The sequence below is a fragment of the Parus major genome, chromosome 3 (genome assembly GCF_001522545.3).
Source record: "Parus major isolate Abel chromosome 3, Parus_major1.1, whole genome shotgun sequence".
Classification (NCBI taxonomy): domain Eukaryota; kingdom Metazoa; phylum Chordata; class Aves; order Passeriformes; family Paridae; genus Parus; species Parus major.
The window spans coordinates 10,474,966-10,490,321 of record NC_031770.1 but is presented as its reverse complement, the minus strand read 5'-3'; the positions used below and the strand labels follow the sequence as shown (position 1 = coordinate 10,490,321).

Genomic DNA, 15,356 nt, shown 5'->3' with positions numbered 1-15,356 from the left:
TGCACAACTTTCTGGCTTGCTGCTGTCTTTTGCTGGTAACTACATCCCAATAGTATCTAAGATGCTTTACTTGTCAAAGTAGTGTCAAAGACATTAAAGTTTCTTGCAAACACACAAGAAAGTTGCCCTGCTGCACATTTAAAGCTTTTAAATTGAGTTAGTCACAATTAAAATGCTTATTCTGCCCACGTGAAAGAAACCAACCTACCATGAAATAGAAAACACTCAGTTCACACTTACTTTTATCCTTACTTTTTCCAATGCTTTAAGAACTGAAATCTTAAGTAAATTCACCAGAATTAACAGAACTGTGATAGTCTAAACAACCCATGCATTTCTCAAAACATAAAACTTCACATAATTTTGCCTCTACGCTGATTAATCCTATTTTCCCTAAGAATCATTTGGCTCCTACCCTAATTTCTTAATAACCACAGGCAACAATTTAGGATCAAAATGACCCAGTGCTAACATATTGTGTTTGCTGCATTTTCTCAAAAACTGCTTATGAAGAATTGAGTATTACTTGGGGAAAAAAAATCCCAACTGTTTGAAACGAGGTAATCTAAATTTGAAGATAAAGTCTAGGCCCTAGCAGAGGGTAGGCTGCTTATCAGTTACTGACAAATACAGAAATAACCTTCTTACAAGAATAGAAATACTACTAATTCAACTGAAATTAAAAAAAAAAAAAGGCAAAGGGAGAACAGAATGTGATCATGGTACTACTAATGACTAACAAACAGTTTGCTTCATACCACCCTTCTGAAAGACATTTTTCCAAATAATTAGAAAGTTTCTTAACAAATGTGAACTTCTAACTGTGGAGAAAATAATATTTTTCATGTGCTAGAAAAGACAGTGCATAAAACATGCCATAGCAGCATAAGAGATCTAAACTACAAGCTACATTCAAAGGTTATTTCAGTCACTCTTAAACCCCAAACTTTTTCCCTGTTCAGAAAAGCATTAGTAACTTATATGCAAGTCTGCATGCCACCCTTTCTTTCAGTAAAATACATTTCTGTTAAATTGCCGGGTAAATAAGTCCATTCATGTTTCTATTTCCATTAATCCATTTACTTAAAGAAGCCTAATTAAACATTTTTGGTTTAAAATTTTACTAATTAAACAGTACTTAAATAAAAGCAGCAGTGACTTCACACCCTCCCCCCCCTTTTCTTTAAAAAATATAATATGGATCCTTAGTCTCAAAGAATAAAACTTACAGAAAATTATTACAATTCCAAATTAATAAAAAAACAACCCACGTAATCTTAAGGATGACAGCAAAGAATTTCACATCCACTCCATTTTGAAGCCACTTATGTATATATACATAGATATTTTGAGAGTAAGGCCCATGTTGTGCAAAGAAAAGTCTATACCTCCCACACATTAATAAATTTAAGTATTTTAAAACTATAGCTATCAATCCCTCTAAACCAGTGTGCAGCATATCAGCAATCTTATGCATATGCCTCAAACAGATGCAGTTGATGCCCATACCTAAAGGGGTAATTGATCGTGGTTGTAGATGAGTCTCCCACGTGTGAACTATGACTTCGCAGGGACCATCGATAGTCTGTAATTTAAAAGTTAAATGTCTGCAATAATTTCTTTTGTTAGATCTGACTTTGTACCCATGAAGCTGTTTGGAATGGTTGTGAACTAAACTTAGAGATTTAAGGCAGTAACAGAAGAAGGAGAAGAAGAAAGAGAGGGGAACAGAGAGAGAGAGACTGAAGGAGAAATAAAGAAAACAGATGAGGCTTCTTACCCCTGCAACTGCTGATGACTCTGATGTGTTGTGAATACACATGACAAAACTTGTGACAGTCTGACATGGCAGAGAAGTTACATGGAATCATTAAACCTTTACTGCTAACAGATACTCTGCTGGACTACTTTCGTTTCCTTCTGACACAAAAAAAATCTCTGAGCTCATTAAGAGTGCTCACTTTGCTCTCAAGCTACAGCAACAGCTTATGAAAAACATACCCCACATCTCTAATTCCAAACAGCACTCAGCATCTACTCATGCATATAGCAGTTGCAGGGGTGGGTTCTCCTTCAAAATCTGCCTTACTAAATTGGAAGACTATAAAACACAGTTATTTTAGTTGTGGTACTGGAAAGCAAATTATTTACCATCTAATTAAAACATAAATAATTGATCCAATCAGCCAGCAATGAAGAGCCTGCAGTCTATTCCAGCTGGAGCAGGATAAATTAAATTCTTTCATTAAAAAGAAATATTGTCCACCAAAAGAAGACATTTGTTGACAAACACAGTCAAGACTCAGATAACCAGAACAGTAACACAATCTCTTCTTTCAGAACAATTTAACTTTGAAATAGCTTTCTAGGTAAAAGCTTTTAGGTAACCACAAGAGAGAACATGGCTGATTCCCAGTTCAGTCACCATGAGAAGTTTCCCCTAGCATGGCACAGTTGATACTATCAGATGTAAAAAACACTGTCAAATAGCTGCAATTTGTCATTCTGATGTTTTGGGGCCTAAGTAACTCTTATTTCCAAAAAATCTGCTATTATTGACTGGAATAATGGAAACTTCAATGCCAGCTTATCCCAGGACTTCAGGTTCTTGTTTAAACAGATTTCAGATCCACAGGGACATCCAGACAAGCTTCAAACCCAGCAGTATAATTACACAGGACCATAATGCTCTGTTCCATTACAGCTCACCTAACAAATTCCTCACATGCAGATGGAATTTCCTGACATACACTGACCACATTTAACCTCCCATGCCTTTGGGTGAGTTAACAGCAAACACCAAACATTTCACAAGTACTCATTAGGACAGGTTTGCTCTGTGAGTCTCAGCTAAAGCAGTGCCCCTAACGAGTTCAGAGGCACCCACACTTAAAGGTCATGTCAGAAAAAAAACACGTAAAATATGCTTACTTATGTTTTAAAGACTGAATGCATGTAAAATATAAATCAAATTATATTACTGCTTCCAGTTTTTCCTGTTACGGGGCAGTTTTAGCTCCCAGCTTCTCACTGCTGCCACAATGACCACACTTATGATTTCTAGAAAAGTAAATAATGAGAAGTTTCTTTGCTTTCTTTCACAGCACAGTGGCATTTGCCTGTCACAATGACAGTTTTTAAAGCTGCAAACCATGTTTGTCTGCAGGGAGGCTGCCATTTACTCCCACCACACAGGCATGCAAGATCTCCGACAGCAGCTCCCACAAATACGTGCACAAATTTAGTCCATGAACCTGGGCAATGCAGATCTTCCTAACATGGATTAAGATGTTTTCTTCAAAAGGTAAGCAAAGGGATTTTCCTTGTAAAACCCCTCACTGTATTGTATGAAAATACCAATTTATTTCTTACACTACTGTAACTGTCCATTCTAAACTTAGGTTCTAAAATGATGAATGAATTTGAATAACATTATCCCAACAATAAGGACACCATGCTGGATACATTCAGCACAATTTCCTCTCCTGAAAGAAATACAAGGGACTGATTGTGCATTTAATCCCAGGAACCCTCAACACTTTCCACACTAAGAAGAGCCAAGCAAAGCTACCTGGAAAAAAAGGGCAATTGATTAGAGAACAGGCACAGACATCACTAAGAACCCTCTCAATCCCTGTTCAGACTATCTCTGAGTTTACAGGCATTTAAAAAACATTTTAATTACATGTAACAGAAACCATTGTTACAATCAGGTCAAAATAGTAATGTAATTTCCGTGGCATATACTGACCACATCTGAAAAGCAGCCCAGCTGAGCAGCAGAACTAAATGATGTGTCATCAATATTAATAGTATGGTAATGTTGCCTAAAAGGAGAGTTTCTAGAGGACAGTCTTAAAAGGGCATCGATTCAAAAGTCACATCAAGCATCTCACGAGCAATACACTGAGGTAAGTGGCACTGTGGATCCTTTTCTACTAATACACAGATTTTTTTAAAAGCCAACACAAACATTATGTTGCTTGATCTTGATTAGCTGAACATCTGATGCAATTTTAAAGCTTTTAAAGGACATTCAAGAACTTCGTTTGAAAAGCAAATCCTTTTCCATTATGAGAAGATGGGACCTCCCTCCGCAGCAGTCATTAGACACTTTAGAAATGAAGGGTAAAATGCCTGTCTAGCATAATGGTTCAGAGGTTCAAAGCAGATGCACCATCTGCATGAACTGCCTGGGACAATTAAATACAATACAATTAAATAATGAAAACACTACTGTGGATGTTTCAATGGTAATTTAGGAGATCAGTTCCAAAGTTCCTGTTTTAAAGCAACACTATAAGTAGACATTAGAGCAGGGGGAAAACTCCAACCAAATCTTAAAAATGCCACACAAACACATTTATCCAAGTGCACTTTGCTAATTAAAACTATGTTTCAAGAATTATAATCTACTTCAATAATATGAAGCAGCTAAATTAGACTTAATTGCTAAAGCTGCATCTCTGACCAAAATCTCTCTGGATTTCTATACCATGTAGAAGACAATAATTAAGCACTAAACTGAATAATTAAAGCCATTCAGCCACCATATCTAATTTGCAAGGCAGCATCACATAAAAGTCACCTGGCAGGAAATGCTGAGCTCAGTGAAGATTTTATAGCTCCAGTATTTCCAGTAACAGTTTCACACACAATCTGCTATCTCAGTAGATAATAATGTCTTCGTTACTATAATGATAACCATGGGTTCTTAACCTACAAAAAGCTTTTCTAAGGCAATGTTTACTAAATCTAGGTCTAATTTTCACCTTTATTACTACAGTCCAGGCACTAAATGGATTTCTTTACTTGCACTTTAAAAAAAGTAAATTTAACTCTCATTTGAAACCTCTGTAATTAAGCAGAAAGTGTGAAACATGTCCTCCAATCCAGTTTTTAAGGTCCTGCTACATGCACAGATAGCTTAGTTATTTCACATTTGCCTTGAAAGAAGTAACCCTGAACTTGCACGCTTATTTACAGTTTTAAAAGCAAATACAGAACACAGCTGAACAGAATAAGGTGTGTTCCTTACTAAGGTTTTCAAATAAGCATCATGCAAACAGTGCATGTAAAATGATTCTTCTAAAACATAAGATATACAGAAGACAAATTCCAGCCAAGGGAGTTTTGGTGTGCCTCACACAAATTCCCTCATAACCCACCACCTCTGCCCCTGCCACAAACAAGGGAATGTAGAATGAAACCCAGGAAGATCCTCACTGGAAGCTCACTGATACCAAACTTTGTTCAAGGAAAGAAAAACCTTGAGCAAAATAGTTTAATTTACTGTCTTTTTTTATCCAAGTGTGTGTATTTATTTTTCTTTTTAAATGCTTAAGATAAAAATGGTTGCAATGCAGTAAAATCTTTTGATATGCAGGAGCCAAGACTTGACACCAATTTTATAGTAAAATGTTCTTTGTATATATATTTGTATTCATGCAAAAATTCTACAAATTTCAATATATTGAGTATTTAAAAAAAAAACCTGCTCTATTTACATAACCACAATTACGTTAACACCAATATGCCTCACTACAAACAAGACTTTCCATTACATCATCCTTTCCTTCAAGTAAAAAAATTTCAGGATCAAATTACACTTCTTAAAGGGAGGTGAGAAAAAGACTTCACTTTTTTTTTAATGAAATGTCAATTATTCTATCTATTTTCAAATCTAGGCTGTAGCACTACTACAGGTGCTCTAGGAACTACCATTTCTCTGTGTAGACGTTTATCACCCCCATCTTTGCCACCATGTCCAACTCAAGCACCTTCACAGGTGCAGATGCTGCAGAAGGGAAGAGTAACTTCAGGTGGATCTGTCATCAGCATGATTTATTACTTATGTGATGCCAAATTCGTATACTCAGACTTGAACGTATAGCTAAGATTACACTTATTTTACTAAATATAAAATTGACATAATAAATGAAGTGTCAGAGATCATATATTGCCAGCTTGTCAAATTTAGATTAATCACATGCAATGCCTAATGAAATAAATTCTGACATAAAAGTATGCAGAAAAATTTAACTTAAAAGTATTTTTTCCTTATCATCATTTCCTTAATGCTAAAGTGCTCCATGTACTGCTTCATTTGCACTATACCATAATAATTGCACTATACAATAATCCTGTTTCTTTTTCATTGTTCTTCAAGAGGTTTACAAAAAGAGGAAGAAAACATTGTACCTGGATTTCTTTTCTTCAAAAGCCTTTATTTTATAAGAAGTAAAGTCCTGTGCATTTAACAGGTACAAGCCAGATATCACTAAGCTGATAACCCTGTACCCAGGAATTCACATACTTTGTTTTGTAGGGTGGTTTCCTTTTCTCCTGCTCTTTACATTTAGAAGCTCTTTATGCTGGTATTGCATAAAATTCATACTTACCTTGGCAGACTCTGCATCACACGGTGCATAAAGTGTGCACGATACAGAGCACCTACTCAAAGAAACACACTCACCAATACAGAGGGTAAACTTTTGCAAATGGTAAAACAGTAATTGTATTGTCTGCTGTCTATGGCTCAGCCTCTGCTCACTAACTCTGATTTATCAAGTGTGCTATTGCTTACATTTAAACTTAGGGGCATTTACAAAAAAAAAATAAAAATGTAGGAGTCCCATCAGAGCTGCTGAGCTGTAAGAATTAATCTACTTTTGGCCTCAGTTTGACCTCAGCAAAAGAAATCTATTACTGGTCTTCCCTTCTTTTGCCTCCAAGTATCAATTTAAATACCAGTTTCTGACTGGACTATTTCACATGCTGTAATGAAAAAAACAGAACTGTGTTTCATTTGAAATTAGTATCCTTCACTGAAATCATACCTCCATCAAATATTTTCTTTTTAGTGAAAAAAGGCTGACAAAAACTTACATGCTCTTGACAGTAATTTGAAATTTTTAAAAGGTATTGATGAGATGGTTCTGTAACTCCTTTGCACACTTAGCTACAGCCTTCATAATCCCAGTTTCAATGAGGAACTAAAGCCCAGGGTGAATAGCTACAGGATATTAATAAAATAAGAAAGCAAAAGCAGCATTAAATTTCTTAAGGTTATTACTTGTTATTATGAAAAACAGTTCAAGAGTAGCTGCTTATTTTCCCAACTCAGCCCAGATTTTTCCTGGATGCAGCCTCATCCCATCTGAACAACTTCCCCCTGCCCTAGTGCAAAGTCTGCAAACCAGTACACTGCCACATACATTAAACTCTAATTTATGTAACTTCAGGTCATATGCAACTTTGACATCAATACCTGTAAAAACATATCTGTCTCTGTCTCTTGAGTGTTTTTTTTCCCTCCAAGTTGTGCAAATACCTATATACAAACATACAGAAAACCATGGTATGCCTCATCCCTTGTTTTACCTTTTCACTTCAAGAGATTAACTTACATTAAATATGCAGCACAAAATCTGGTTAATACTTCTCATGCTTCACAAAAACAAATCTTGAATTTTTTTAAAAATTTTAGTGCACCTCCTACACTAACCATTTTTCTCATACTGTCAATTGCTTCCACCCTATAATATAGAATGGACACTACAGATGTCACATACTATCACATTCCTTCCACAGATCACCTGAGAGCCATGCCCTGCTGAAATCCATATTCAATTCTAACTATGAGAACTTCACCATGTTATTTAAGCTTTATAATAATGTCAGGGATTTCTTTACCACTGAAATTTTTAGAATACTAACACTGGCAAAAGAAAGAAGAGAATATAATTAAAGTTAACAGCACATGGTCATGTATTTCCAGAAGTGAACTGTTAGTATTTCCACAAATGTTTTAATGTTTCACATGTTGCAATTCAGGACTTATTTCTAAAAAAACCTCACGTTTAACTCAGGAAATCTTTTTTTTTTTTTTCTATTATGGGAATTTTTCTAGGGATGAGCCAACTTAAAGTAAAAAAGATTGTACATACCTTAGGTTCTAGAAAGTATCCTTTAAAATACCGATACTGAACAGGAATTCCTCTAGGAAGCTCTACAGTAGCTTTCCATATTTTCTCAGATGTCCTGTAGAGAAAAAAAAAAACAACCAACCAAAAAAAAAGTTTCAAAATACAGCCTAACAGCTACCTCAGACACATGTCTAAGTAATATTCTAAAATAAAGTCTAGTGTACTGTTGCAAGGAAAGCTATTACAAAGTACCTTAGCCAAACATGCACAGAATATGAGATGTACTTAGAACTGGAACTGAACTTTTTGATTGACAGATCCGAAGTGCTCTAAGAGAGCAAGAATTCTCATCCCCATTGAACAGATGGGGAAAACACGATGAAGTGGTTCAGAGACTCATCCAAGATCACAGAGCAAGTCACTGAGAATTACAAACACAGCCTGCAAACCCTAATTTCCTGCATCACAGAGCTGCTATAAGCTGGCACTATTTTAAGAAACTACTGAACTCTTCCACTACATTTAAACTTTCTTTACATACACTCATGCTTATACACACATCTCCCCCTCCTTAAGAATTTTAATGCAACTCTGTTTAAATAATCTCCTCCCCATCACCTTCTAGCACAGTAATATAGTCTTTACTTTCTTTCCATCCTGTACATCTCCTATAATCTGCTGCACAGCCATGGGACTGAGAATTGCCTCAAAGCAGTTTCTTACCCCAAGTATCTACAGCTACACTATTGAAATGTCAGCTACAACAGCAGAAGCATCATCTATAACTAGAAAAAGTACACCCAAATTTTGTATTTTCTTAATCATATCCTTAAGCATTCAAAGTGCTCAAGGGCAACACAAGGAATTCTGGAGTTCTACTAATAGTACATGCAGCTCAAGAGTTTACAAACTCAAAAGTCAGAATAAATTCGTTGCTCCAGAATTACAGCTACTTCAAATGGAACAAGTGGGAAAAAAAAAAAAAGAAAAAAAAAATCCCCCAAAGAAAACCAAAAATCACAACCAACTTACATATCCTCAGTCTGGAGGACCACCGCAGCTTGGGGATTCCAATTTCCCAAAGCACTGCAGCTCCCACATATTGCAAAAACCTCTCCTAAAAAATCCAAACAGGAAAAAAACCCATAATCATCATTATTCCAGGCTAGATGGCATTAAAAAGTACAGCCACAGTCAAGCTTTCAAGTATTTTAAATATATACACCAGAATCATTCATCTAAAATCCCTCCTGTCCAGAAAGGAATCTTAACCCACCCAAAACCACAACAGCATTTTCTTCACTATCCCAAGGACCTGAGAGAGGGACTTCTCACAACCCCAGCCCTTGAAAGAGTTGGCTTCCAAACTGATGTTAAGTAATATTGTTCAAAACATCTCTGGGAATAGAGCAGGCAAATTTTCACATTAAAATGTTTAATCTCAAGAAAACACAATTATTTTCCTAGATACTTTGTATTTGTTAATGTATGTCCACATTCCTTCAAATACATACCAACAATTTAGACAGCACAAACAGCATTATTCCCAAGGCAACATACCAAATTAATTTGACTCTCAAGAGAAATAAAGTTAACTTTGCTGCTATGCTTTCAGTTTTTACTGGACATCAAAACATAACAAAACATTCTTACACAAAAAACCCACATGAAATTGTCACCCTTATCTTAATGCATACATACATACAGAACTCAAAAGGTCATAACAGTATATTTAATTTTGGGATATCCCAAAGTGACCACTGCAGCATACCCTTGTTTTTAATATAAAACCTACATGTATCTGACTGTCAGAACAACAATGATGAATACTAAGGGAAAGAACAAATTAGTATTTTGCTTTTACAGGGTTTCAACAAGATTTTTAGACATAATAAAAAGCTGATGCAGAATGAGAAAAAATGGAGTCTTAAAGTACAGTTAGGCACCACAAAAGAATGATACAAGCATCTCCGACTTGCCTCCTGTTCTCAAAGTGAACAGTGTGGGAGACACAGTAATCCCAAGATACAAAGTAGACAAACTGTATGCAACAAGTGTACACTACCTTTTCCTAAGCCACACATCACAGATGACACTTCAAAGTATACAGTTACAGTTTTGAGGATTCTTTATGTCTCTAAAATTGTGTCTTTTTTCTCCAGTTAAACTAATAAGGGATACCACCAGGCCTGTTTATGAAAGAAACCTCTGCAGACCCAGGGATTGGAAAATGTCTACAGAAAGTAAGACAATTTTTCTCTGAAAGCAGCTTATTGAAGTAATTTCACATAACACCTTGAACTTCAGTCATTTTTTTGGGAAAAAAAAAATTGCTGCAATTCATTAAAAAAAAAGAAGCCCAAGTTTTCTGGATGCTCACTGTAAGCATACAAAAATCTGCATTAGGAGTATATTTAGTATGCAATTGCCTATGTCAGGTGCTTTCCCTTTTTCACCCTATCCTGAGGCACATGATGGTTTGCTTTTTTTTTTTTGCAGGGAGGAGATAAAGCAGGGAGGGAAGACCAGCTGAACACCACAAAGGTAGAATTTCTATGTGGAGATATTAAAAAGAAGCTAAAATTTAAAACAGCAGTACTTAATACGTCTTTGTGTACACACAGCCAACATTTGAAGTGCCATCTAATTATATTCCTCTCAGTAGGTGCCAGCTGGAATAGTTCTCTGGGCTCTTATTTTAAACAAATGTGTGACCACCTCTCACTCAGTAAGGCAATGCTTGAACAGGATGTGCAGCCACCCCTTAACTCCCTACAACAACTACACTGAGGCCAAATTAGGATTTGTAAAACACTGCCTTTAATTATTCCAGTAAATCCAAAGTGAAATGCATGACAAACTGCCTTCCCAGAGACAATTCTGAACACAGTGGGACTTGGGCTGGGTTTGTTTCAAGCTTAGGGTCCTCAGCTTCTCCCCTCTCCTTGCCATGGAATTCAAGGCTGCTCCAGGCAGAGTTCATTCAGCTACTGCAAAGAAGGTTGATCTAAGCCTTCTATACCAACTCAAAGCTTTCAACAGCCTCACTGATCCAACAACAGTAACAAAAAAAAACAACAATATCAATATTGTCATAAGCAGAACTGCCCTTTTGTGTCATCTCTTTATGCTGTATTTCCAGACAATTCTTCATGAACAACCACTGAGGCAGGATCTAGCTCTCACTAATCCTACTTTCCATTGCAGATATTATCAGTACAAGAAGAAGTTATACATCCAAAGTCAGCTTTGCTAGTGACACTGCCATCACAGCTGTGGAAGCAACAGTGTAAGCAGGACAAAGAGAGCATAGCTTGCAATACTCCATGGTACAGCTACACCAGTCCTGAGCTGAGGTCATTGAATTTTAAAATTTTAACATTTTCTCCAGAATGCTATAAAAAACTCTACCCCTTATTAACAGATTTATGATGATACTGAGTATAAGTTTTCAGTTCCCAAATCCCAAATCATGAGGGAGAAACACAGGAGAGGTTTAACACAGGGCAGACATCAAAACCTGTAAAATGTTTTTATCATTTTCTTCCCCGCCAGCTACAGGAGACACTTCTGCCATCTGGCATTAGCCTGGCACAGGAATTTTGTCAATCTGCTTCCACATTCATCTGTTTCTGTTAGGCAACCACAAATTCCTTTTCTGGTGTAACTTCTGTGCTGGTTTTTGGCTGGGGTAGAGTTAATTTTCTTCACAACAGCTAGTAGGGGCTATGTTTTGAATTTGTCCTGGAAGCAGTGCAGATAACAGAGGGATATTTCAGTAACTTCTGGGCAGTGCTTACAGCATCAAGGCTTTTTTTGTTCTCTCCCCACCAGAGAGGGGGCTGGGGGTACACAAGAAGTTGGAAGAAACACGTCTGGGAGCAGTTGTGTGGACCTCAAGCTGTGGTTAAACCACAATTCCTTCTTTCCAAGTTTCTGAAGATGAAGGTCAACGTAATATGCACAATTTATCAACACCAGATCTTCATGTTCTACCTGATGTGATACCTTGTGTTCCTCATTTGGATTACAGAAGTTATTTTACACTTTTTTTTTTTTTTTTTTGGCATAGACAGAATACTAAATTAAGTTTCATGTTCTTTCTGTCTGTAACTTCTGTCACATCTTGTGAGAACTTTCCACAGGGATGCAGAGAGAATGAAAAACAGAACAAACACTTCAGTGCATGCCTAAATATCATAGTTCAGAATACAAATGCTTGTTTCCATGGAATAAAAAGATACTAAAGAGAAGATTTTAAGCCAATTGTGACCATTTCAGTTAGCATCAAAACCTCTAGCACATTATGAAATTCTTGTTTGGAGAAAGAAGTAAAATTTATTTCCCAACTCTCATTTTCAGATTTGTAGGTGAAATGTCTTAATATATTTTACAATTATTTATCATTTTCATACTTGAACTGACCTGTTCTTTTATCTCTGAGGAAAACAGATGAGACAGCCTTTAAACACTCCTCTTTTATATATATATTTCTCCTACACCAACCATACAAAAAGGAGAAAGCATGATTTGAGTACCTGGTGCTGATGAGCCTCTTACTTCAAAAGTGACTTGACAAGAGGTCATTTCTGCAGAACTTCTGTCTTGGGATAGTTGAAATCTCCTATAGTGGGAAGAAAAAGATACTACTTTGAGGAACCATCAATGCATTTGTTGCTGTTCTAAGTAAGAGGAAACAGAAATCCCACCACTTAGAGGGAAGTAAGCCACTTGTGATAATACTGTTTGAGTGAGCAGTAGCTCTTTAAAAGTGGCTGCAGACCCAGAAAACAGCATCCAGCTGAAACACTGGCACAAGAAGAACACTATTAAATCAAATATCATATGCAAGTATCAGTATCCTGCAGCATTTATCAGTCTTCAGCTGTGATTTTTCAAAACTCTCTTTTTGACTAACTTTGCTTCCAAGGAGGCCACTGAAAGGTTTTAAGAGATTTAAGATTATGACCCTTGGCAAACAGTAACTTCTGTCTCATCTGTGCTATTCTTCAGCATCCTCTACAAAGCACAAGGAAGTCTTCACAGAGAAGCAGCTTGAAGGAAAAGGGGAACAACCCATAACAGATGGCAGCTCTCTGCTGTCACTTGTCCATCACTGCAGACTCTGCTCCCCTACTTCCAGGCTTTCACAGGAAGCACCAGTAGCAACTGGAAGCACCAAGCAGTCTTCAAAGCAGCCCAGCAGGAAGGGACTGCCTTCAGCCAGGACAGCAGCTGCAAGATTGACACTGCCTCAATTTTCTCCTCCCATACACAACACTTTGACTGAAAACAAACTGGCAGAACCCCACTTGCACCATTACAGCAGAAACACTACTGATGTATCACATCCTTTCATATTATTTACAAAAGCAGCAGTCATAGTAAAGTCCACCTATGGACGTTGCTAGATTGTCATCACCCAAGTGTATCCATCTGGACATAGGCAACAAAATAATTGGACTAATTATGTGCAGAATAGATTCTGCAATGGTTTCAATTAATCCAGTTCTTTACATCACTGTGGGAGGCTTTTAGTTCTGTGTGTGTTTTGTTAGGTTTTTTTTTAAACCAAGGAAATCGAATGTTACTATTGCTATTTTTGAACAAGACAAATAGCACTTCATTTCAGTACAATCTTGGTCAGCAATACTTTAATAACAACATCAGGAAGAACTAACAACACTGAAAAAATTGTGCCTTTCCTTAGCTCTACTACTACAAGGGGAAGCCCTTGACTCCAAAGGGCACAGGACAGTTAAACATGCCTTGAAAGCAAAAGATAGTCAGATACCAAACAGGAGGGGGGGGAAAAAAACTCATCATCAAACCTCATTCCTTGTGGGCATTTACAACGTTATTGCAAGTATTGAACCCTCAGAACTGTTTCTTCTGGATATCCTCCTCCTCCTCTTCTCATTTTTAAGTTTCCTCCTCTATTCCTACTGTAACTGTAGCTGCCTTTACATTCCTTTTCTCCTCCCTTATTTTCCCTCTCCAAGTCCAGGAGGATGACTTTTCAGTAGTAAAATGAGAGCAAAAAAATAGTAGAAATATGAAGGTTTCTGCATTTGTCTTTCACAAATTTTATCATTCTGCAAATGATAAAATCCCAGACTACTGAGGCTAGAAATAAGCACAGCTGATAAACAGGAATTCCAGGAAGGGCACACCCTTTGGGAACTTTCTCACGTGCGTATCATTAGCTGTGTGTATCGTTAGCCGTGTGTATGCTAAGTGACACATTCTAGCACTTGTTTTCAGCAGTTATTTATAGACAGAGAAGCACAGCACATTTCAGTACTGGAACTAAGACTGGATTCACAAAACTAGTCTAATATGATAAAAAAAATCTCAGTGTAATGCAGAGAATATAAATTACTTGTGTGTATTTATGATGACACCGAGTAGTCAGGAGCTTGGCTGTGTTCATTAAATGCCCTTGCTTTGACAGCCTTTAATTGAAGAGGAGCCAAAGGGGAAATGAAGTAGGAAAAAAATGCCTTGCAAAAGTCCACAAAGTTCCCCAAAACAAGAACATGCTTTTGGCTTGCAAAAAAACCAAACCAAAACAAAACCCCACCAAACCAACAACTGTTTCCAAAGCAAATGCAACAACTCAAATTTAAACTTCACAAAACCCAGCATGTGTCCTACTGCAAATGAACTAGCTACCCAAATGTTCGTAGAGAATCATCCAAAATCCTCCTAAGTCTATAAAAGCTTTTAGCCAATCTTGCAAAAATTCTATGTACCTACTTGGAAGACAGGTATGGGCTTTTCTAAACTGCCTAGTAAAAATAATTTTACTTTTCTATATAGCAGTAGCCAGTGGTAACAGGATTTTGATACTGCCTTTGTAAAATTGCCAAAATTCTACCAAAAATGCATTTTATATCAAAAAAATACTCAAGCTACCTAAGGGATGTATATGAAGAAAACAAAAATTCCACTTCACCAAGCAAGGGCATGTTTTTTTCTAGCAGAACTGCGGGTACAGGTATTGCACTTGTATTTAGGATCAAAGTACCAGCCCTCATTCTGAAAAAAATGTATTTTCTAGCAGAGCACTGAATGCAAACACACAGCAAGGAAAAATCAGGTTTGCTTTTTGTTAAGGAATCAAGGCTATTATTGGTATATTATAATGCACTTATAAGAGAAGTCTGTGCTTTCAAGACATGATACAAAAAACATTTTATTTTGGGGGAAGGAATAAAAAAACCAGCTTAAGTTTAGCTATCTAGTTGCTGATGGTTCCTGAAAAGAGAAAATAATTTAATTCCCAAAAGGGAATGGCAAGCTTCAGCAATCAAATCCTCTGACCTCTAAGTGTCAGGCAACTTTCAAACGTGATGTTCCCTCCTTCAAATTTTCAGTACGGCTTAACCAAAGAAGCTGGCAAAGAATTAACAAAATCCTCTTTTG

General features: G+C 36.8%; 1 protein-coding gene across 4 annotated transcripts in view; it reads right to left on the bottom strand.

Annotated features, from left to right (window-relative positions):
• GPCPD1 (glycerophosphocholine phosphodiesterase 1) overlaps positions 1-15,356 on the bottom strand; it is a 42,986-nt gene that overhangs the window by 21,952 nt on the left and 5,678 nt on the right. For all 4 annotated transcript variants that reach the window (XM_015621032.2, XM_015621033.3, XM_015621031.3 and 1 more), the window contains 4 exons: positions 12,467-12,552; positions 8,961-9,045; positions 7,950-8,043; positions 1,510-1,585 (listed from right to left, as the gene is read on the bottom strand). In XM_015621032.2, the coding sequence (XP_015476518.1) occupies positions 1,510-1,585; positions 7,950-8,043; positions 8,961-9,045; positions 12,467-12,515 (304 nt within the window). In that variant the 5' untranslated portion in view covers positions 12,516-12,552. Of the gene's footprint in view, positions 1-1,509; positions 1,586-7,949; positions 8,044-8,960; positions 9,046-12,466; positions 12,553-15,356 lie in introns of those variants that run through there.